Source organism: Rattus norvegicus, chromosome 5 (genome assembly GCF_021556685.1).
Source record: "Rattus norvegicus strain SHRSP/BbbUtx chromosome 5, alternate assembly SHRSP_T2T, whole genome shotgun sequence".
Classification (NCBI taxonomy): Eukaryota; Metazoa; Chordata; class Mammalia; order Rodentia; family Muridae; genus Rattus; species Rattus norvegicus.
Genome location: NC_141538.1, coordinates 145653572 through 145678531, shown reverse-complemented (window position 1 = coordinate 145678531; position 24960 = coordinate 145653572). Strand labels below are relative to the sequence as shown.

The 24960-nt window shown below is 49.2% G+C and overlaps 1 protein-coding gene and 1 long non-coding RNA gene across 6 annotated transcripts; one reads left to right on the top strand and one right to left on the bottom strand.

Moving 5' to 3' along the window:
* Positions 1–3118: 3118 nt before the first annotated feature.
* LOC148006054 (uncharacterized) lies at positions 3119–18266 on the bottom strand. Of its 4 annotated transcripts, none has more exons than XR_015620491.1 (3): positions 17936–18246; positions 15569–15780; positions 3119–4676 (listed from the first exon to the last, which is right to left on the bottom strand). It is a non-coding gene; the product is annotated as an uncharacterized LOC148006054 (long non-coding RNA). The 4 variants fall into 4 exon arrangements; XR_015620492.1 differs by having other exon boundaries at positions 4070–4676; positions 17780–18118; XR_015620489.1 differs by lacking the exon at positions 3119–4676 and adding an exon at positions 14744–15218 and having other exon boundaries at positions 17936–18266.
* On the top strand, positions 17242–23259 carry Gjb3 (gap junction protein, beta 3). Of its 2 annotated transcripts, none has more exon segments than NM_019240.2 (2): positions 17242–17574; positions 21692–23259. In NM_019240.2, a coding segment is annotated over 1 exon segment (813 nt). In that variant the 5' UTR covers positions 17242–17574; positions 21692–21725; the 3' UTR covers positions 22539–23259.
* Positions 23260–24960: the final 1701 nt, after the last annotated feature.

Sequence of the window (24960 nt, the reverse complement as noted above, 5' to 3'; positions counted from 1 at the left end):
CTTACCTCCTTACCTCCTGCAGCTTCATCTCCTGTCTTACCAGATCACTCAGTCTGGTTCTCACTAGAGCGATTCTTCTTCCCCATCTTTTTTTTTTTTTTTTTTTTTGGTTCTTTTTTTTCGGAGCTGGGGACCGAACCCAGGGCCTTGCGCTTCCTAGGTAAGCGCTCTACCACTGAGCTAAATCCTCAGCCCCTCTTCTTCCCCATCTTGACCCACCCTGTTCACTGCCCATCACCTCTCTTCACAGCCTCCCCCGACATCCACCACCACCACCACCACCACCACCCCAGCTCCCGTGCCCGTTCTCTCCAAGCTCAGATTCCCCAGGCCCCAGTCGGTGACTGTTAGATACTCCCCAGCCCTTGCTTTTGCTTGTCTCCCCAATGCTTTGCCCGCTGAGCCCTTCTCCAAGAGGCATCTGTTGTTGGGCCCTCTAAAGAATCACACAACTGGACCAACCCATCTGACCACGAAGCTCGTCAAGTCCCTGGCATTTCTAAGCAATCCTAGTTTCCTAAAAACTTTCCAAGAGGACTAGAATATACCCTTTCTTTCCTCATCTTTCATTCCCCCATCCTCCCAACCCTACGGCTTGACTGGAACACAGCCACCCATGTGCCTGGGAAGCAAGAACAGGAAGCGAATTCCAGATCGTCCCACAGATACACCAACTTCCTAACACGCCTGCCCAGTCCTTCCCCTCTGCGGCATGGATGAAGCATCCCTGTGCCTGGCATCCCTTTTCTACCTGACCAGCAGACCACCTCACCTCATCTCTACTCTGGGCTGTGCTCTTTCTCCTTCACAAACCCCCTTTCTGAAAATATACTATGACGTTTGGCTTCTCTCTCCCTTTCACTCTCTCCCAATTCCATGCCTCCTCTCCAGTTTTCTACCATTGACCAAAAGCAAGGTTCTCTAAGAGCTCTGTATATCTGTCTCCTCTTTGTCCTCCCAGTGGTCTCCAATTTGACAGACCCAGTCAGTCTTCCCAACCCGTCTTATTCCCTCAGCAGCATTTGGCCATTGAGAGCCTCCTCCCTGAGTCTCATTTTCCATTAACCTTCAAAGAGTGATCTGCCTCTAGCTTCCACTTCACTCGTGGAATCTCCACGACTTTCCTGTGTTCTGCTTCTTCTCCATCTTCTAAATCTCTAAATGTAAGATAACTCCAGGGCCCAGTTCTCTCAGTTATGTTGGTCAGTACTGTCCATAGAACCATCTATGTGTTTGGGTAGGTGGTTTGTATGTCCACAGCCAACTTCTTCCGTGAGGGGCACAGTCACATGTCCAACTTCCTGACTAAGAGCAGATTCACATTCCCACATCTTGTCCCGGGTGGAGGATGACCTACCTCATCCATTCACCTACTCAGCCAAAAACTCAAACCTGGGAAGATGGCTCTGTTGGTGAGTGCCTTTTGTGCAAGTACAGATCCAAGCACCCATATAAAAAACTAGGGGGGCTGGGGATTTAGCTCAGTGGTAGAGCGCTTGCCTAGGAAGCGCAAGGCCCTGGGTTCGGTCCCCAGCTCCGAAAAAAAGAACCAAAAAAAAAAAAAAAAAAAACTAGGAAGCCATACCCATGGCCCCAAGACTGGAGAAAGAGAAGGATTTGGGGGACTTGCTGGCCACCAGCCTAGACCCTGATTCAATGAGAGACATTGTCTCAAAGGAATAAAGTAGAACATGATAGATAGATCAGGACAGAGGACATCTTCTTTTGGCCTTCACACATGCATACGTAGGTGCACACACATATACCATACCACAACACACAGAAACACACACACACACACACACACACACTCATAGAAGAAGGGGAAAAAAACACCTAGGAGCCTCTTTCTTCATAATCACATCCACATCCCTGGCAAGTCATATTGGCAGTAATTCCAAAATATATTCAAAACCCCATCGCTTCCTGCTGTCACTGAGCCTTTCAATCCAAGGCTAAGACACCCAGTTTCAACATCTGGACCCTTGCATCAACTCCCAACCTCCACCCTTACTCTTCCCCGCGGTGGCCCAAAATATCTGTCTGACATGAGAGTCAAATCTAATTAACTCGCTCATTTGATTAAGATGTGAGCTAAGGATGAAGCTCTGTCAGTGGAGTCCTTGCCTAGACTCAATCCCCACCACCACATAAAACCAGGTGGGGTTCCCCACACCTGTGATCTCATTCAGGGAGGCAGAAGGAGGATCAGGAGTTCAAGACCACCCTATCTCAAAACAACAACAACCAAAAGCTCTTGTTAAAGCTATCCTCAAGAAGCTTTTCTTTGTGGCCAAAAAAAAAGAAAAGCAGGTCAAACATTTTTGGTCTACAGGACCCTGTAGGCATGGATTGTTTCTGTAAGTCTTTCTCCTCTCTCCGCCTCTTCCCCTACACTCCCTCTTTTCCACACTGGTCACTCCTCACCACCTCAGGGTCTTCGCACCTGCTTTGTCTGCCCACGACCTTCTCCTAGAACATCGCACATCTGTCTCATCAGCAAAAAGAGAAACAGTTCCATTCCAGGAGGTGCTCTCTCACGCCCTCCCCAGGAGCTCACACCCTGGGTCTCTCTATCAGATGACCTTGTGCTGTCTTCCTCGTAGCATTTAACTGGCCTGAAAAAAAACCTCTTTGTTTCCATGGCGTCATTGAGTTGAGTCTCTGAAGAACCAGGACTATCATCCGCTCATCCCGTGACACCCCACATGTGATTCCCATCCCCTGGACTGTTCCTCCACCTGCAGTAAGAACTCAATAAAAGTGGGTCAACTGACTGACTAAGCGGCATCCGTGTCATCTGTGGAACACTGGTAGCTGTTGGCAGAAGGGGCAAAGGACTAGCCCAGAGATGGAAATCTGGGAGGCAACCGTAAACTGGCTAAATGTAAGACAAGAATTTGCTCCACGGTTGCCCTTCCATAGGGAGGGGTTTTCTATAATGAAGCCCTTACAAAATGTCCCACATTATGGGTCATGCTCCTGATTCCTGCATTTTTAGCGACAAAGTGTTCTTTGGGGGAAAACTCATTAGCCTGAAAGGACCTCAACCAATGGCATTCGGGATATCCGTGGAGGTCACTTGGCAGGATCAGAAGGAAGAAAAATTGAAGGCAAAGACATTTGGCATAGTTTTAATCATTATTCCTGAGGGTAGGGCCTTATTATAAGTATTATCTTTGCAAGAACACTCTTTGTAAAATTTATTTTGAAAACAAAGGAAGTATTTCTGTCATAAAGAACACTCGTGGGGTTGGGGATTTAGCTCAGTGGTAGAGCGCTTGCCTAGCAAGCGCAAGATCCTGGGTTCGGTCCCCAGCTCCGAAAACACGAAAAAAAAAAAAAAAAGAAAAAAAAATTGTTAAAGGGCTGGAGAGATGGCTCAGCGGTTAAGAGCACTGACCGCTCTTCCAGAGGTCCTGAGTTCAAATCCCAGCAACTACATGGTGGCTCACAACCATCTGTAGTGAGATCTGATGCCCTCTTCTGGTGTGTCTGAAGACAGCTACAGTGTACTCACATACATTAAATAAATAAATTAAAAAAAAAAAAAAGAACACTCGCACTGGATATTTTTTCCTTAAATTAAACAGGTAGGGTTTTGTGACAAAAAATAAAAATTCAAGTTTCTTATACTGTATCAAAATGACTGAGTAGTTGAGTGTGGCGGTTTACCCTTGAGACCCCAGAACCTGGGAAACTGAGACAGGAGGATGCAGTTCACTCTAGCCTGGGGCTACTTGTGAGTTCTTGACACAAAAAGAATTAAATAAATAAATAAATAAATAAATAAACAACTGTGTCACAGATAACTTGGGCAAAGTTTTGTGGGGAGGAGATGGCTCAGTCAATAGTGTTTATCAGAAAACCCTGATGACCTGAGCTTAATTCCCCAGAGGCCATGTAAAAAGGCTGGGCAGAGTGCTGCACACTTGTCATCCGGGCTCTGGACACCTGGAGACAGGTGGACCTCTGGCCTCCACACACATGCACACATTTGTATGCATGTATGTGCCCAGCACACGCATGTGCACGCACACAAACATACACACACACTAAACAAATTTTTGATGGAGGCAAAATTCTGATCAGATTGGTCCAAGTGTTCAAAATGTAACAGTTTAGCCAAAATGTATTTATAAACTATAAGGGGAGATGACTCAGCAGTTAAGAACTCTTGCTGCACTTGCAAAGGACCCGAGTTCAATTCCCACCACCCACGTGACAGCCTACAACTATCTGTGACTCCAGTTCCAGGGTATATGGCACCCTCTTTTGGTGGGGACATATATCCATGCAGGTAAAACACCCATACACATAAAAAATAAAACAATATTATATAGAGAGGGGAGAGAGAAAAGAGTAATTCTTTTTTTGGGGGGGGGTTCTTTTTTTCGGAGCTGGGGACCGAACCCAGGGCCTTGCGCTTCCTAGGTAAGCGCTCTACCACTGAGCTAAATCCCCAGCCCCCGAAAAGAGTAATTCTTAATATATCTTATACAAATATGGTTTTTAAAATATATACAATAGGCCAGTAAGATAGCTAGGTGGCAAAAGGATATCAGCTGTTGATTCTGATAACTTGAGTTTAATCCCCAGGACACACGTGGTAGCAGGAGAGAATCGACCCCTGCAGCTTGTCCTCTGACCTCCATACATACACAGTGGCAACACACCTAAATAATAAGAATAAAAATAAAAATAATAATAATAACAACAATAATAATAACAACAATAACACAAGCAGAAAGCAATCATCAGGCAGTGCTGTGGGTTGAATTAAATAAGGATTTAAATGAGCCCCATGGAGTCACGGGATGGTCACAGAGATGGAGGCAGGAGTGGCATCTATAAATGTGAGTTGACAGATCCCAGTGATGTGAGAGCCAAGCAAACAGAGACACAGCACCAGCAAGGTGCTAGAGAATGGCAGCTGCTAAGAGACTGGAAAGAGGAGAGGTGCTAGCTCCAAGAGAATGGGGGTCCGTGGGAATGACGGGAATGACGGGACATGTCCAGGAAATGGGGAGATCTTGGAAAAGTGTTGTTTGGATGGGAGAAACTTGAGAATAATCAAATCGTGATGAAAAGGCTCTAATAGAGGAAAAATAAAAGCCCGGAGAGCCCAGGCCAATGGGATCGGGAGATTCGGACTTAGAGCAGAGGCAGGTTAACTATGGCAGCAGGAGAAGGGAGAGACTGTGAGACAGGAGAGGGCTGTGATGACAGCCGCCCCAGCCCTCTCACTTGTAGCTCTTCCCTCATCTTCCCGCAGGCGCCTCGTGGGTACCTTGAGCTCCTCCTCTCAGACCCCCAGACCTTCCTCTGTTCTCTTCCTTCCGTGTCCTGCCTTGGCCGGAGTTCCAAGTATCGGCAGCACCGCGCTCGTCTCACGTGGGACTTGCCAACAGACACCCGACATCCCCGGAGGACTGCGGACCCTCGCAAGGCAGGAGCAGCAGCCCCCGCACACCACATGTACAGTAAGAGGAAAATAAATTCCCACTGAGGTGATCACCACAGAGAATTGCTGCCCCACCAATATCCCACCATTCTTCTGCCCCTCCTATTTAGGAAGAACTCTAGAATTCAGTCCTACTGGACATACCCTTCTCTACAGGGCCGGCTCTGGTGCCGGAGAAACCCCCACAGCCAGGGGAAGCCTTTGTGGACATTGGCACTTCAGCCGGCCTTGGTCTCCTCTGGTTGTTGCCCACGGTGCCAGCCTGCTCAGTTTCTCCACCCTCAAACTTCCTAGAGCATTCCATGTTTTTACACTCTTGTTTCTTGGACGTAGAAACTCTTCTTGAGCCTGCTTCCAAGTCTAGAGACCACTTCCGTCTCCCTCCATGCCTTCCCTTAGCACAGGGAGAAGCCTAGGCCTACACCCACTAACTGTCCTGAGCTCCCCACAAGTCCTTTTCTCGGGACCCTTTCACCCCTACCTCTTCCTGCCCATTTGAGTGTTCTCAGATCTCTCCTGCCTGGTCCTTCCCTGACCCCCTGACCCCTGCAGCTACCTCCCCTCCTTCTCTGACTTTCCCAACTGTTCATCTCCCTTGCCTCCCACTCCCTCTCCTACTACCTGTGATCTGTCTCAGCCCCATCGCGTCTCTCAACCTCCCTGCCAAAGCCAGTTTCACCTACTCCTTGTCACTCAGCCGGGTGGAAACTCTGCAGGCCCTATCTTGCCTAACAGAGCATTTAAGGACACATGGCCTTTCTTGTGGAAATTCTTGTTCATTCTGTAAGTCCTTTCTTTGTTCTATCCACCCAGCACTCTTCCTGTCCCTTTATTTATTTATTTTTTTTTGGTTCTTTTTTTCGAACCCAGGGCCTTGCACTTCCTAGGTAAGCGCTCTACCACTGAGCTAAATCCCCAACCCCCTTCCTGTCCCTTTAAACTGAGGTTCTAAAAGTCACGGCTAGCCACATATCCTGGCTCCCTGTCTTTAGATGAAGCCAGGCAGATTTCAGTCATGTTTTCAATGGTTTCTAAGCAAAGTGTGGAGTGGCAAGATGTAGGGAGACCGGTTGCGTAATCTCCTGGGTAAGAAGAGAGAAGCGTGGCAACTGTCGTAGAGGGGCAGAGACCAACAGCAAGCAGAAGAGAGGTCCTAGACACTCTCCAGACCTGACTCAGATGCCCCTATAAACCCAAGGTACCCTGCCCTTTCGGTGCTCTAACAAGCCAATAAGTTCTTCTTTATGCCAAGCACACCCAAGTTGTGTTTCTTGTTTATAAATGTCTTCACTTGGGCACTGGAAGGATGGCTCAGTGATAAAGGGCAATGGCTGCTCTCGCAGAGGACCTGATTTCAGTTCCCAGAGCCCACATCTGACAGCTTACAACCACCTGAACTCCAGCTCGAAGGGATCTGATGCCCTCTTCTGTCCCTCTGTCGTCACCTACATACACATGTTCACACGTGTGTATGTGTTTATGAGTACATATGTAAACAAATAAGTAAATAAATAATAAATAAATACTAAATTTTTTAAGTCTTTACTAGGGCTGTGAATTGTAGTTCCGTTGGTAGAGCATTTGCCTAGCCATGCACTGAGCCCCGAGTTCAAGCCTCGCCACCATGTAGACCCAACATGGTTTTGGACAACTGTAATCTCAGCCCTTAGAAGAGATGGACGCAGGAAAATTCCGGCTTTAAGGCCATTCTCAATTACATGTTGTGCTCTAGGCCAACCTGGGATACATGAGACCCTATAACAAAAAGGGAGGTCCTTAAGTAAGACAGCCTGGTGAAGACTTGAGCACCCACATAAACCCAGGCATAAAGTTCTGGATCACCAACAAGACCCCCAGTGACAAATATAGGGTCTTTACATAGGAGCTGTAAGTCAGAGACACCCCCACCCCACCCCAGAGCCTCTGAAACAGTGCAGGCTAAGTCATTGCTCTTGGATGCCTGCTAGAGTGACAGCTCATTGCTTATTTAATAAGACCCTATTTCTAAAGCTATGTTAGGTGCAAGACACAAAGAAATTAACCTGGTGCAGGCAGGCTAGCTTTCGTAGCATCTGGTAATGCTCTGAAGGATGCCACCGGAGGCCGCGGGATAGAGGCGCCAACGGTCTAATGCAGCTATGAAAGTCTATGAGACACACCAACCTGGCGAGCAAAATGTGCTCACTGGTACAACAGCCATATGAGTGCTATAGAGATAACCAGTCACCTCCATGATGGGATATGAGACCCATTCCACAAAAAGAATCCTATGGCTAGTTAAAGGTCCATGACTAAAGAGGTTTAGGGCTCTACGAAGTAACTTCTGCTTAGCCTAAATTGCCATGGCATCCCACCTCCTTCTAAATATCTATGGTTATGTCCACAGACATAGGCTGGTCTCAGCTTTAATCAGAGAAGCCCCTCTTTGAAAATGAATGCAGTGACCTGTGCCTATACAAGAGACGGAGAATAAAGAATGGTTAAGGGCTAAGTCCTGAATGAGACATTTAAACCATCCCCTCAAGCTTCGTGGGATTCTTCAGAAGAGGGTCCAGAGAGACAGGAAGAAAGGCTGCAAAATGCCACCTGTTAAGCATGCTATGGCCATGACAATAATGACGAACTCATAAGCACCACGCCTAGCGGGACTAGACCTACGTGAGTCAACCCCACCCAACGGTCAGCCTAGCTGGCAAGGGGCCCGCAGAGCACCACCACTTGCTGTTGATCTATTGATCTGTCTGGTCTATTGATCTGTAACGGAGAAGTGGAGATAGATACCTAGTCTGCACCCACTGCTGGGCTCTCCGGGTCTGATGAATAGTTCCAAATCCAAGGGCACACAGATGGTCCTTGTCGAACTCCGGAGGCCACAAAATGAAATGGAAAGTGAAGAATACAGAAAAGAGATTTGCAGGGGATTAGAGGGCTGGTAGGGTTAAGAGGGACCTAAGAGAGGCTATGGGGGTGAGAGTAATCAGAATATACTATAAACGTGTCTGTGTTTATGTGTACAAGTATATATGAAATTGTGAAAGAACAAAATGTATTCATAAAAACAATACTTTAAAAAAAGCGGGCATGGGACTGAAGAGATGACTCAGTGGATAAAACCGCGTGCTGCTCTTCCACAGGACCTGAGTTCAGCTCCCAGTGCCCATGTTGTGCCTCCCATAACTGCTTCTTCCTCCGACTACAGGAGAATCCACCTCCTCTGGCCTCCACACCCTACACTCAGGTGCTCAAACCCACACACAAGCACACACACATTATTGAAATAAAATAGAATCTTTTTTATTATTTAAGAAATAGACAAGTTGGCTGGGGATTTAGCTCAGTGGTAGAGCGCTTACCTAGGAAGCGCAAGGCCCTGGGTTCGGTCCCCAGCTCCGAAAAAAAGAACCAAAAAAAAAAAAAAATAGACAAGTTAATGCATGAACTTGTAACCCCAGGGCTATGCCAAACCCCCGAGGCTCTCTGGCCGCCAGCCTAGCGCCAGGTCAAAAAGAGACCTGGGGACTCAGGCAGAGAATGACAGGACAACTTTCATCCTCATCTGGCCTCATCATGCACACAAGAGACCACACAGACACACACATACCCCACATGCACACACATACACCGCACATGCACAAACATACCCCACACGCACGCATACACGTGCACACACAGACACACACACCCGCACACACACACCACATGCACACACATGCACACCCAGACACACACATATGCATGCACACATACCACATGCACACACATACCATACATGCACACACACCACACACCGCACAGCAGTCCTGACTCACTAGTCAGTGCCCAGGCTTCTTTCTGCGGCCCCAGTCACCCAGCTTTCCCCCCACCACTTGCTCTGCATCGCCACAGGCCCCCCGTGAACAGGGAAGGATCTGGCATTCTGTCCCTGGTCCTTGGGGAATACTGTCCTCTCCTGTCAGGGGGACTTCCTAGACATTGGTCAGGACACTTGACTCTCAAATTCATAATTCCATCTTCCTTCTCTATTTTTTTGAACTTTTCATTATGTTAGAACATGCATGGGGACTGGAGAGATGGCTCAGTGGTTAAGAGCACTGACCGCTCTTCCAGAGGTCCTGAGTTCAATTCCCAGCAACCACATGGTGGCTCACAACCATCAGTAACGGGATCCGACACCCTCTTCTGGTGTGTCTGAAGACAGCTACAGTGTACTTATATATAATAAATAAATAAATCTTTTTTTTTAAAGGTTGTGAGACACCATGTGGTTGCTGGGAATTGAACTCAGGACCTCTGGAAGAACAGTCAGTGCTCTTAACCTCTAAGTCACCTCTCTAGCCTCTAGATTCAGTTTTGGTTTTTTTTGTTTGTTTGTTTGTTTGTTTAAGAAATCTCATTACCTGTTTATACCAAAGTTTGTTTCTTTACCTATCCATCCATTGGCAGACACTGCTGTGAAAATTCACATCGAGGGTTGGTTTGCCTCCCTGGGTTCCACCCTCTGGGGCGTATGCCTAAGAGTGGATTTGCTAGGTCATGTGGGAAGCCTGCTTATCTTTGGAGGTGCTGCTGAACTGCCTTCCACAGTATACCATTTTGTATTTCTACATGCAAATGGGTTCCAATTCTCTGTTTTCCTACCCAGAGGCCTGGTCCACCCCTGTGGCTGCCCCTGCATATGCTCACCCGGGTGTCCTGCAGGCAACTCAAAGCCTGCAGCAGCAAAGATGCGGCTGTGTTGAGAACAGCCAGTATGGAGCCAAACCCCATACCTGAAGGGGATGGCTGGGGATTAAGGCTGACTGGGAATGTGTGTAGGATTGGGATAAAGTGCCTACTGTGTGCTAGCATCAGTATTCATAGTGGTCTTTTCAAGGCTACATCAGAACATCCCAATACCATGTTCAAAACCACTGAGCCAAGCTTGTTCTTACACATGGGTATTGTGGTCCAAACTCAGGTCTGCATGCTTGAACAGCACGTGCCCGTACCCACCAGGCCATCTCCCCAGCCACCATTACTATAGGTTTTAAATACAAACACGTTCCATGGCCTGGCTGAAATTCATTATTAGGTGTTTTGGTTTTTGCCTGCTTTTGCTTTTTGTTTTTGCTTTGCTTCTAAGTCTGGCAACCTTTAATAAAGGCTGAGCTGGATGTCACGACGCACACCTTTATTCCCAGTACTTAGGAGGCAGACACGAGTGGATCTCTGTGGATCTGAGGCCAGTCTGCTCTACATAGACAGTTCGTGGACAGCAAGAGCTACAGAGTGAGACCCTGTCTTGAGGGGTAAAAAGAAAATTGTAAAGAGCTTAACGTGGGACATAGTGAGTTTGAGATTTCTAAGTAGCACCAGAAATAGCTGACTACAAGTGGGTACGTAGGAACAACATCACAACATCCAGGGAAGAGTCTGAGCTGGAGGAAGAATTCAGGTGTTGGCAACCCATGTTCAATGTTTTTATTCTTACCTTAACCTGAAGTCTTGTATATAGCCCAGGCTGGACTTAGAATCTAAATTCTCCTACTTGATGCACCTCCCAGGCGCTGGGAAAACAGACCCCAGCTGCCATATCTATCTGGATCTTCAGATTTTGTATGAGTGTGAATGTGGGTGGGTGCACATGTGTGTGTACACACACATGTGGAGGCCAGAGGTCAACCTTGGGTGTCATTCCTTAGGTCCCTGATCACCCTGTGCTTTGAGACTGGGTCTCTCATTGTCCTGGAATCCACTCATTTGACTAGGTTGCCTGGACAGCAAGCCCCAAGGAAACACCAGCCTCTGTCTCCACAGGGTTGAGGGTACAAGTGCTGGCCTTTGTTATGGCTGTCACCTGTTATGTCCATCACCACCACCATCATAGTCATTATCATCATCTGTGTGTGGTGTGGTGTGGTGTGGTGTGGTGTGTGTGTGTGTGTGTGTGTGTGTGTGAGAGAGAGAGACAGAGACAGAGACAGAGACAGAGACAGAGACAAAGAGAGAGACAGAGAAACAGAGACAGACAGACAGACAGACAGACAGACAGAGTCATAGTGAACATGTAGAGGTCAGGGGACAGATTTGAGGAGTCGGTTCTCCCTCTACCTTGATGAGACAAGACCTGTCTTGGTCCTTCTGCACAACCTACTCCAGGCAAGCTGGCCTTGAGATTCTGGGTTATTCTGCTGTCTTTATCTCCCATCTTACCCTGCAAGTTTTAGAGTTACACCACCATGTTTTGACATAGCTTCTGCAGGCTGATGTGCCAAGTGCTTTCACTACTGAACCATTTTACTGGCCCCATACCTGGCTTTCTTACATGAGTTCTGGGGATCAAACTCAGGTCCCATGCCTGCAGAGCAAGCCCCTCACCTTTTGGGTCCCAGCACCCACATCAGGCATCTCAGAGCCACCTATAACCCCAGCTCCAGGGAATCCAAGGCCTTCTTCTGGTTTCCATGGATCTGTACTCATGGGCACATACTACACACACACACAGACACACACACACACACACACACACACACACAAATATGAGTGTGTGGTGTTTTTTTAGTTGTAGAAATACTATGTTCCAATGGGAAATACTCAATAAAGCATCAAAAGTTATAGGATATGGCCTGTTAATCTCAATGTTCAGGAAGCAGAGAAGAAACAGTCATGAATTCAAAGCCAGTCTGGGCTACATGGGGAAAATCTGTCTCAAGACAAACAAGCAAAAGGAGGCAAAGATTGAACCAGGTACAGTGGTGAATGCCTGTAATCCAACACACACAGGAGGCAGAGAGATCTCCGTGTGTGTAAGGCTAGCCTGGACTACATCGTAAGTTTTAGATCAGTCAGGGTTACATGGTGAGACCTTTTCTTTAAAGAGAGAGAGAGAGAGAGACAGAGACAGAGACAGAGACAGAGACAGAGACAGAGACAGAGAGACAGGGAGAGAGGGAGAGAGGGGAGAAGGGAGGGAGGGAGGGAAGAGAGGGGAGGAGAGGAGTAGAGAGGAGAGGAGAGGAGAGGAGAGGAGAGGAGAGGAAAGAAAAAAGAAAAAAATTGCTAAGAGGAGGTGCAGTCGGATCCTGGAGGGGTAGGCAAGAATGTTTACACACAGAATGACTGTACCCTGACAGCAAATCGAGGGAGACAGCCTTCACTCTCCTGGAAAGTAAAGGAATGCATTCAGAACATCTGAGCAACTCTGAGTGTCTCTGAAGCCATGTAAAACTCAGCTGGGTCCAGGGGCATCATTACCTCTTGCCTGGCCACAGCCCCAAGCTACTCAAAGGCAGCTGAAAAGCCCCATCCTCAAAGGAACCTGATTCCCAGTGCCTTTTCCCAGCCCTGCCCCTCTATTCAAGGGAGAAGAAAATCTCTGAGCAGCTACCAACACCAGAGCAGCCCCAGCCTGGGAAGGGAGGCCTGGCCCTCACCAACAAACCCCTGCTTGAGGCTTGGGTATGGCTCTAGAAAGAGGGGATAGATTGGGAGTGGGCCCAGGTAGGACATGGGCCAGAATCAGAGCAGTGGCTTTGGGCCTGCCACCCCCAGATGCCAGGTGGAGGGCCTGAGGGGTATGGAGGTGGCAGAAGGTTGTCTGCCAAGCCCTGGCACAACCCAGCCTTGCCCTGAGGCAGGGGGATGGCCTAGATGGCTTCCCACACAGTACCCAACTAAAGGAACAGAAAATGAAGGGTGAGGCAGCAAGGCCTCAAGGCTCTCAGAGCTTCTCCTTGGGAACGGTGAACTCTCCCAGCTCACTTGAAACAAGGTAAATGCCAGTTGGGGATAAGCAGATAAGGGCGCACTGTCAGGTGTCAGGAGGAAGAAGTAGCCATAGTGGGGTCAGAATGACAGAACCTATGTGTCAAAAACATGTGGTGGCCAGAGAAGAATAACCAGCTGCACTACAGGACCTCGCACCACCACCTCTTGCAGCCACACAGGCACACAAGCCCAGACCACACCACTGTCTCCACACTCCCACACCTGGACATGCAGCAAAAGTCACATACACAGCTAGGTGTGGTGGCACTCCCATTACTGGAGGCTGAGGCAGGAGGATTGCCATGAGCCTGGACTACAGGGTGGGTGAGACCCCGTCTTCAACAAAACAAAAGAAACAAAAACCTATCTTCATAAGCAGCCCACACCATACCCAAGACACAGTTATCCAGTGTTGTGCGCATACACGGTGTGCACACAGAATCCCTGTGTCCCACGTATGTCATTTACATGCAGTAACCAAGTTTCTGCACTACAGATGGGCAGGGATATGGCCCGAGAACTCCCTGCTTCTAGGGATAGCATGAGAGCGATTTATAAAGAATGACCACTTAGGAAGGGGTGAGCAAGGACCCTCTAGAGAAAGGGGACTCTCCTGTAAAGAGGAAGAGAGTGTCCCAGGCTGAGCTGTGAGCATTAAGTGAGAAAGCCAGAAGGTAGGTGTGAATACAGCTTGATTGAGGGCTCTGTGGATCACAGGGTCCCCAGCAGTGGGACTGACTGAAGAGGCATGATCAAAGAGAGTGGAGGGACAGGAGACAGAGCTTGTTTGTCACCTTGGAGACAACCTCAGGAGAATGGATATTTGTCTAGAGTTCTGTAACCGTTACTGTAAGGCTTTAATAGGGAGCAATGTGATTGGATTTATACCTTTAGCTCACTAACTCGAGGAAACCATAGTAGAAACCTTTATGTCAGTTCTCAGAGGAGCAAAAAGCATTTCTAATCATGACCAAACCCAGAGACCATAAAGCTAAGACTACTACATCTGACTATATAAAAAATATTTCATTCTGCATAGAAAAAAAAAAACTACATATGCAATTGATGACCACTGGCAAAACTTCTCTAAAGGGTAGGGCCCATGCCCAGGAGTAGTAGCTTGCCAATACAAAACAAATTCAACGTGTGTGTGTGTGTGTGTGTGTGTGTACATTTTGTTTCATTTTGACATTTTTTGTCTTATTAGACTTTTGTTTATTTGTTTTGATTTTCTTTTCATTTTCCTGTTTTTATTGGAGTTTTTTGTTGTTTTTCTTGTTTTGATTTAGTTTGATTTTTGGGGAGAAGAACTTACAGTTGAGTGGATAGTGAAGTGGGAGGACCTGGTGGGGGAGCTGAGGGAGTGGAGAAAGCATGATCAAAATATATCATGTAATTTTTTAATTAAAAATGCATATACAAAGTCAAAACACAGTTTTCAAGCAGAAGGGGAAATTCTATTTGTATCATAGACAACATGATTATTTCCTTAACATGTAAAGAATTTCCAAGAAATGAATTTTAAAAAGGCAGCCCTGTAGGAAATGGACAAAGGCAAAGAAATGTTTGCAGGGAAAAAAGAAAACAAAACGGCTCTTCAACACATTCAAAGACTAGAATCTCTTAAGAGAAATACAAAATAGAAATACAATGTAGCAACAATCATAACATTTGATGATGCTCTCTGATGGCAAGGACTGGGGAAAATACACACTGATGTATCCTGGTAATGCCAACTATTACATCCATGGTGGGGACGTGGCAATATCTGTCAAAACAGTAAACAGCCCATCGCCTTAATCCACTAGCTCTTATGGACACCATTTGGAATGAGTCGGAGCGGAGGACGAGCTCTGTACGGAAGGCACTTGTAGAGCAAGTATGAGGACCCAAGTTCAGATCCTCCAGACCCACACAAAATCTGACATGATAGCACACATCTGTATTGCCAGCACTCCTGCTATGAGAGGGGGAAGGAGACTCCCTGAAAGCTTACAGACCAGCCAGCCTGGAACACAAAACAGTGAACAAAGCCTGTCACTCAAGATTGCCCTCTGACCTTGAGTCATGCAAGCCTGCACTTTCCCAAGTGTGTGTGAGTGAGTGTGTGTGTGTGTGTGTGTGTGTGCGTGCGCGTGCGTGCTTGTGTGCATACAGAGAGAGAAAGGAAGAGGGAGAGAGAGAGACAGAGAAACATAAGATAAGTAAAATAATATTTGTTCAAGGAACTGTGTTGCAACGGAAGGATCTAGAAAGGAGAGGTGGGATCGGGGAGAAAAGGGGAGGGAGGGAGCGGACAGTGGGAGGGAGCAAGGAGACAAGAACTAGTAAGTGGTCTGCCAATTGAACCGCACATACCTGGCCCTCAAATGGGAGAACCGGAAGCAGCCTCAGTTCCCATCAATGTGAGACAGACTTAGAACACATTACAGTATAAACACGATTCATCTCTTCAAAACGGCCGAAGAGAACACTCTGTCTACCAGTAGGAACAAAGCACATAGGAGCACACACAGCACCCTCCATGGCTTATAGGAGGTCTCCTCAGACTTGAACACGTACAGGTTATTCTGGAAGGAAAACCAAAACCTATTAGCCTGGTGGTCATGCGCACAGTCCTGGTTGCACAATCTGCTGTTTGATGGTGGCAGCCATGAATATGGGAGCATGTCAGGGAATGGGTGGTAGGGCTCTAGGACTGGCTGAGCTCACCAGGGAGAGGAGATACTGGGCCTGGCCCAGAGCACCCACAGGGACCAGGAAACCCGGTGGGTGTCAAGGAAGCTGGGGGAGGAAGTTGCTCCAAGAAGAAAGGCGTGGCTCTGTGACAGCTGCTGCAGGAGGTCAAGGACTTATGACTGTGGGATTTAGCATCGTGGAGATCAGGGTTACCTCCACAAGGCTTTTCTTGCGACATAGCAGGGACAGAAATGTTCTGGTGGGTTGAAGCATGTGTGGAAGGTGAGGATATGGGATCAGGCACTTTGCTTTGAAGTCTAGTGGCCTAATAGAGAGTGACCAGTGGGTGGCAGGGTCAGGGTCCCCCACTGCCAACACCCAGGCACATTAGCAGAGTAATCCAGAAACACCCCCCCCCCACTGCCCAGCCACAGTGCTGAGAAGCGCTATGCCCATAGCAAGCACAAGGTAGCCTCTGCCATAGGGCTTTGCCTTATCCAATGCTAACGTCACTGAGCTCCCTGGAGTTGGCTCTGTCACTTCTATGTGTCCCTGAGCAGATCACGGAGCTTCTCTGTTTTCTCCTTTCAATGTAGAAAGGATCAGAGATAGTTCGTTTGCATGCTGTGTGGACGATATGCAACTCAGAAGAGAAGCAGCCTTGTCCCACGAGCTCGGCTCAGGTGAACAGGAATCCTTCTGGGTAGTAGTAGGAAACAGTACAGAGCCTCCTAATGTGGGCTGCCCTTTGTAGATCAGAAGCCCGCATCAATGGATACAGTCCCAGTAAGTGGGATGAATAGTTACCGGGGTCGGGCATCAGTCATCTCTGTCTAGACACTGAAGCCTCGGGCAAGGTTGTGACTAAGATCTGGGGATCCCAGGGAAATCCTTGATTTCCGTTCCTGGGGCGATAGGGGCTTTGAGGATCCCAGTCCTGGCACACAAATAAATCTTGGTCACTAGAGCCCAGGCTGGGATCCGTTCGACCCTTCAACCGCCGCTCCCACCCTTCACATGCTCTGCTTCACACACCTTTGGACAGACTGGGTCATCAAAAATCACTCCGAGCACCACCCTTCCCCCTGAGATTTCTTTTCCGGGTTGTGTCCCTTCCAGCGGCCAGCACAGAGTGTGAGCCCCGAAGGACAGTCACAAAGATACACTGCCTCCCTGGAGAATGCCACCAAGGACGCAAACAGGGCGGGAGGGGCCCCAGGAGTGTCCCAAAAACAGGGTTGAAACTTCTCAGCAGGCTTCGATCCAAATGGGTAGGGCACAGGCCGGGGTATCCGTGGTAACCAGCGTAGGCGTGTCATTTATTGCCATCCCTACTGCCATGGGACTTAGCAGTTTGCAAAGTGTTTCACACCCTAATGTCATTGCAGTCCTTGCAACAGCCCTGCCAGTGGCCACCAATGCCCCCATTCCACACGCGAGCAAACAGAAGCTCCACAAAGGAGCCTGCTGCTCCCTGGTCAGCGCAGCTGCTGCTGGATTAGAACTTGTATCCCTGAGGCGGCTCCGGGCTCCTCCCCGGCCGCCCCTCCTCCACACTGCCTCTGGCTGTGCGGGCCAGGAGCCTCACGGAGGCCAGAGCTCGGCTTGGCTCCGGCCTCTTTCCTCTTCTGCTGTGGGTCTTGGGCACGTGGAGACAGGCCTCCACGGTGGCGGCGCCGCTGACTGTAAGTACCGGGAAGGGACGACAGTCCAGGGCTGAGAACCCCTCACTATGGCGATCCCCTGGCGTGCTGGACTGGAGTCTGCCCACGCGCCCAGCATGGAGGTTTACTGCTGCAGAAGCGCAGTGAAGGGGCCCCCTAACCCAACTCTGCTCCCCGCCCCACCTCCACCCCCACTCCCACTCCCACCCCACACACTCATACATACACCAGCATTCTGGAGCAGGTGGCGGTTCCGGCCGCAGGAAGGTTCCCGGAAGGGGACATACACAGGCACACGCGCGTGTCACATGTCCACAAAGCTCCCAAGCTGTCTGGAATGGAAGGAAAATAGGGGCCCGGGACCCAGGAGGGGAAGCTATACCTTTGGGGCCAGCCACCATGCTGGGTAGAAAGAGATGGAGCGGTTGGGTCCTGCAGCTGGATAAAAACTGGATCAAAAAAATAATAATAATTGTTCTGGTAGCTGAAGTTGGGGGGCAACAGGGGATCCAGAACCGGCTCCACCAGTCCCCAGCTCGGGCTAGGCGGGAAATTCTTTTCCGGTGAGTCTATCTCAGGGTGTGTCTTAGAAGGGACTAGGCAGCCTGCACCAAAATGGGGAACCTCAGACGGGTATCCTTAGAGGGTGCCAGGTGGAAGGAACCCCTCTCCTCCCCTTCACTCTCCTAGGAAGAGCACTCCTAGGAAGAGCAGGCTGGGGAGGGAACAGTTGAAGATTCTTGAAATAATCCAAGATAAGAGATAAGGAACAGGGTTAGCTACATTGCAGAATTCTCTTGGATGTCTCCCAGCTAGTAATCCTGGCAGTTCCTGGGGGTCAGAATTCAGGTGCTAATCTTTGGCCTTCCCTGGGAGTTTTAGAATATGCAACGGAACCCATGGGTGTCGTCACCCACTGGGGCTTCCCAGGCAGAACTGAGACTCTCAAAAGACCACCCTGTGAAAGGCAGCCATACAGCACTCCGGGCTATACTGGCCCTCTGCCTTTCTGCCCAGCCCTCTCCGAGAACTAGGCTCTCTTGTGCCTGAATTGAGTGCCTATTGTATGCTGATACCAAACTTGAAGCAGCCAGCAAGTCAAGTAGGCATGTTAATTGGACAGACAGGTGTTAAATGAGAACTCAAACAAACAAACAAACAAATGACCCAGGCTTAAATTGCAAATTGAGATTGAGGCTACTAAAACAAGGACAAAGCAGGAACAGACTGAGCACAGCAGGTTCAGATGCAAAGTAGTTTGAGAGCAGACCCTAAGGGGATATTGAGAGCAGACCCTAAGGGGATATCGGACCAAGATGCCTCCTTAATGAGTAGGGTCTGGCCACTTAAGGCTCTAGAGGAAGAGCATTCCAGGCAGAAGGAATCAAGGCGAGGACTGAGCAGAGAGAGAGGCAAGGTAAGACAGACAGACAGAGAGAGAGAGAGAGAGAGAGAGAGAGAGAGAGAGAGAGAGAGAGTGTGTGTGTGTGTGTGTTGTGGGCTTGGGGGTTGGGGAGTGCCGGAACTCTAGACTCTGGGGTTCGGAGTTTGAGAACTAATAACAAGTTTTAAGAAGGAAGGGATGTGGGGCTGGGGATTTAGCTCAGTGGTAGAGCGCTTACCTAGGAAGCGCAAGGCCCTGGGTTCGGTCCCCAGCTCCGAAAAAAAGAACCAAAAAAAAAAAAAAAAAAAAGAAGGAAGGGATGTGACCATGATTTAATGAGCTACAGGGTGCAGAGAATATCTCAAAGGCCGATGAAGGGCTGAAACCGGAATACGGATAATGCTTGGGCAGAGGCAGTGGTCCAACAGCCATTCCAAACAGACTTGGAAGCACTCACGTGCACACAGGCTTGGGAGAGCTACAGACTCTCACACTCCTTTCAGCATGCCATTCCCGGGTACTCTCAGCTGATCCACCTGTCTACACCCTCTGAGTCACCCAGAACGGGTGGAGATGAGTAAGAAGGTCTGACCCATCAGCCCAAAGTCTCGGCTAACAGCACCACTCAGGCTGGCTAGAACCCTCCAGGCCTGGCTGTCTCTACATCCCATGTGAACTTCGGGCTCTCCCGGGAAACAGACCCAGACCTCTCTGCATCTCGGTCCTGACACAAACCTTCCTGTCTTTAGGACCACTGACTTTGCAATGTTAGCAGGTTTTAGAGCCGGGGAGACAGCCAAACATTTAAAAGCACTGGCTGCTCTTCCCAAGCATCTAGATTTGATTCCCAGCACCCACATAGCAGCTCGCAACCGTCTATAACTGCAGTTCCAGGGGATCTGATGCCTCCTGCCTCCACCAGCACCAGGTACACATTCGGAGCATAGAAATGCATGCAGATAAAATTAAAATAAAAAAAAAACATTATCAGGTCTTTTCTCCCTTTCTAGTCTCAGCCTCCTCTGGTTCACACCCCCCAAGTTCACAGGATGCTCTCACGACATCAATGAGGCAGTGATTTTCAAAAACTGAGTCTTGTGGCTCAGGATGCAACTCAGTACTTGCCTGGCATGCCCAGAGCCTGGGGTTCCAGCCTCAATAGGACATAAACTGGACATGGTGTTACACGCTCCTGCAAAACCAGCATTCAGGAAGAAAAGGGTGGAGGATTAGAATCTCGGGGTTCTCCTGGGCCACACGGTTCAAAGCTAGTCTGAGATGCTGCCTGAAAAGGGGAGGGGGAACCCCCAGAGGTCTGGGTGAGCCTCGGGAAGGAATAGGAGGTGGAGAACATGGGCCTGAGTCCAGTCTCTTCAGCAGTGGGTTCCTGGCTTCCCTGTGCCATGCAATAATGAGTCACCAGCACTGATCTTGTGCTCTGTGTCCCTTGCCTGTCACTGTCATGATTATCAGATCCTCCATCCATAAATTGGGAGGAGAGCCACTTCAGGGTACCCTTATGAAGTGCTAAATGAGAATCTGAGTATTGAGTACCTGACTCACTGTAAAGGGTCACAGTCTGCCACTGCACTCAGGCTTGGTGACTTTGAGTGAGTCACATATTCTCTGGGCGCCTCAGCATCTGTCCATCCGACTGTCGGTCGGTCTGTCTCCACTGGGGAAGGACAAAAGTCCTCAATTCTTAGGATCCTTGTGATGATTGACCAAGCCACCCAAATAAAGAGCTTAGTGAGGGCTGGGTGTGGTGGCACACTTCTTTAACCCTTTAATGCCAGCTCTCAGGAGGCAGAGGCAGCATCACTAGTTCCAGACAAGCCTGGGCTACATCAGGAAACTGGTTTGGCATTTAAAAAAAGAAGAAGAAGAAGAAGAAGAAGAAGAAGAAGAAGAAGAAGAAGAAGAAGAAGAAGAAGAGGAGGAGGAGGAGGAGGAGGAGGAGGAGGAGGAGGAGGAGGAGGAGGAGGAGGAGGAGGAGGAGGAGGAGGAGGAGGAGGAGGAAGAGGAAGAGGAAGAGGAAGAAGAAGAAGAAGAAGAAGAAGAAGAAGAAGAAGAAGAAGAAGAAGAAGAAGAAGAAGAAGAGGGCTAGAGAGATGGCTGAGCCTGGGCTACATAGTAAAATTTGTTTTGGTTTTTTTCTTCTTTTTTTATGTGTTTATTTTATGTGAGTACACTGTTGCTGTCCTCAGACACACCAGAAGAGGACACCAGATCTCATTACAGATGGTTGTGAGCCACCATGTGGTTGCTGGGAATTGAACTCAGGACCTCTGGAAGATCAGTCCAGTGCTCTTAACCACTGAGCCATCTCTCAAGCCCCTAGCTTCTTCTTTTTTTTTTTCTTTTTTCCTTTACTATTTTTTTTTTTAAGACAGGTTCTCATGCTATAGCTCTGGCTGCTCTGAAACTCACCATGTAGACTAGGCTGGCTTCGAACTCACAGAGATTCACTTGCCTCTTCCTCCCGAGTGCAGGGATTAAAGGCTTGTACTTTGTTTTTTCTTTAAAAAAAAAAAAAGGAGAGGGTTTGAGATGTAGTTGAGCATCTAAGAGCTCTATCAAGGATCTGCTAATTCCAGCTGCACAGGATCCCACACCTTCTTCTGGATTCTGTGACATGTGTACATACATGAACAATTACATATATCTAGAAACAAAAAAATATTTTAATCTAATAGATAGTCATCAGGTGAATCACTAGAATAATGGGTTTTTTTTCCTCCATTGTTCCCTTAGGTGGGCACAGCCCCCCGAACCCTGAGCAGGCACCATGGATTGGAAGAAGCTTCAGGACCTGTTGAGCGGTGTGAACCAGTACTCCACCGCATTCGGGCGCATCTGGCTGTCGGTAGTGTTCGTCTTCCGGGTGCTGGTGTATGTGGTGGCTGCAGAGCGTGTGTGGGGCGACGAGCAAAAAGACTTTGACTGTAACACCAGGCAGCCCGGTTGTACCAACGTGTGCTATGACAACTTCTTCCCCATCTCCAACATCCGCCTCTGGGCCCTGCAGCTCATCTTCGTCACGTGTCCCTCTATGCTGGTCATCCTGCACGTAGCCTACCGCGAGGAGCGGGAACGGAAGCATCGCCAGAAGCACGGGGAGCATTGCGCCAAACTGTACAGCCACCCGGGCAAGAAGCACGGCGGCCTGTGGTGGACCTACCTGTTCAGTCTCATCTTCAAGCTCATCATTGAATTGGTCTTCCTGTATGTTCTACACACGCTCTGGCATGGCTTCACCATGCCGCGTCTGGTACAGTGCGCCAGCGTGGTACCTTGCCCCAACACCGTGGATTGCTACATCGCTCGGCCCACGGAGAAGAAAGTCTTTACCTACTTCATGGTAGGCGCGTCTGCCGTCTGCATTATTCTCACCATCTGTGAGATCTGCTACCTCATCTTCCACAGGATTATGCGAGGCCTGAGCAAGGACAAATCGACGAAGAGCATCAGCTCCCCGAAGTCCTCCAGCCGGGCCTCCACCTGTCGCTGTCACCACAAGCTGCTGGAGAGTGGTGATCTGGAAGCAGTACCAGCCGATGACAAGCTGCAGGCTTCAGCGCCTAGCCTGACCCCCATTTAAACCACGCGCTGGAGAAGGGGTGAGGCTGGGAGGTGCTGCAGGTGGAGGGGTCCTGGGGTGCTGAGTGCCCCCCACTTTGAATTCACTAAGCTAGCCAATCCTGTTTGAAGCAGATGTTTATGGGCGCTGGGTTCTGTGCTGGCTACCTGGTATATGTAACCTGACAGACCCAGCTTCAGAGAGACATTTAGATAAGCAAATTAACAACATGCATGCAAGGGTCTACTTGGCGCTAGGCTGGTCAACAGGACTTCTGCCTACCCTAGGGAACTGCCCAGCCAGTCACCCTCTCAGAAAAGCACAGCGAAAGGAAGAAAGGAGATGGGCTCTCTCATCAGACTCAGCAACAGCAAAAAGAACTGGGGAGTCTCAGAGGGAGGTGATGGCTCTGGACTCGGGACAGCCAGCTAGAGGGAGACTTTACTACTCAACCATGAGAAGTTGCACAGGTTCCTAGGTGGAATCTTCTGGAGGTCAAAGTGTGGGAAGTAGTAGCAGGTCTTGTCATGTCAACTGCTATTTAAGACACCCATGGTTCCCCCTTCCCCAACCTTCACCTTCAGGCAGCAATACTCATCTTCCTCCCACCAAGGTGATGAGCCCGATGCACCATGACCAGGACCTTGGCGGCATGCATATCTTGTCATATCCCCTGGCATATATCCTTGACATATCCAAGTCGGTTTTCTTAAAGCAATAAAGTTGTGTTTTATACGATTCAGTTCTTTCCTCCTTTGTCTCAACTCTCACAGCTCCCTGAAGTCAAGGGAGGCAGCGCTGGGGAAACAAAAGAGCCCTGGAACTCGGGGATGAAGCTAGGGTACAGAATGTGACCTAGGCTAAAGATGGCGTTGTGAAAGGGTGGGTTTGGTGGTGGCAGCTGGCCGGCAAGGGAAGAGGTGGGAGTGGAGGGGGCGGGGCTATATGCACAGGTTGGAATTCTAGTTGTGGCCACCAGAGGGCGCCTCCAGCCTTTCTAAATTAGCCTGATTTGAGCAAGTAAAATCACGCTCCTGGCCCTCAGCCCACGTCCCCACCCTGTGTCCACACAATCTCTGCTACTCATACTCTCACTTAGGTACACTCATAGCAGAGTAAGTGGAATCTAAACTCAAGGTGCTAGTTCAGGGGAGACAGAAGCACAGACTTCCTTAACGGCTCTGCTCACAACCCCACTCCAGGTGTGCTCATGGCCTGCGGTCTAAGGGAAACCAGTGTCCCAAGCCAGACCAGAATGCGAAGCCGAACTGTGTGCAAGCATAGACTAAGCCTCGGGAACATTTAGTGACTATTAAAACCAACGCCAAGAGCCAGAACGCCAGGAGCCAGTGGGCTGCCAGCCAACGAGGGCAAAGAGAGGTCAGGGCACCTCGACAACACAACAGGCTGTGGTTCACCTTTGCTCTCTGTGGCCGTTAAGGGGTGGGCGAATCAACCCGGTTTAACGGGCTCCGGGCTAGCCTGACGGCCCTTTTACAAACGGTTTCACCACTCTACACCCGGATTAAACTTTAAGAACTTCTGCCTTACCATCAGGACAATAGGACTTGCGTCCGCCAAGGTCCCGACAGAAAAAGCAAGTTACACACATTCAAACCAAGTTACTGTAGTTAATCCGGTAGTGCGTGCCTGTAAACCCAGAACTTGGGAGGCCGAGACCGGAGGATGATGAGTTCAAAGCCAACCTTGGCTTCATGGGTGAGATGGTGCTGAAGGGAGGAGGAGGGGCAATTTCTACAGAAACTGTTATCAAGACCACCGGTGTGACTGAGGAAGAGCTCGGATAGTGCCATGCCCATGACGGCTTATGTTGACTGTAACTGAGCAGGGTGTAGGGTCACCTAGGAGACAAGCGTCTGACTGTGCCGGTAGGAGACTGTCTAATTGGGCTAATGATGAAGAGAGTTCTGCTAAACGTGGCAGCGCCTCTGTCCTGAGCTGAATAAAAAGGGAGAAAATACAGTTAAGCAACCAGCTCTGGGCTTCCTGGCTGAAGTGATCAAGCTTCTTCACACCCCTCCTACCATATTTTCCTTGCAGTAACAGATCATACCCTTCAATTGTGGGACGATATAAACCTTTTCATCCTCAGGTTGCCCTGGTCGGACGCTTTGAAAAAGCCACCTGAGAAATACCTTCTAGAACATCCCTGTGCTGTCACAGGGTGGGGGATGGGGGCCAGGACCAGCAGGATAATGGGGTAGAGGATAGATTTCACCATGGGAGCCAAGAATCCTCACCCCTCCCTCACCCCTCCCACCCCACACCGCAGACTCTCCCACCTCCTGCTCACCTTCTGGTGCCTCTCACTGACCCAACACAACCAGAGGGCAGAGCACCTACAGAGAGGATGTTTGTGGATGCCAATGAGTCTCTCAGGACATAGAGCAGGGTGGGGTGGGGTGTGGTGGGGTGGGGTGGG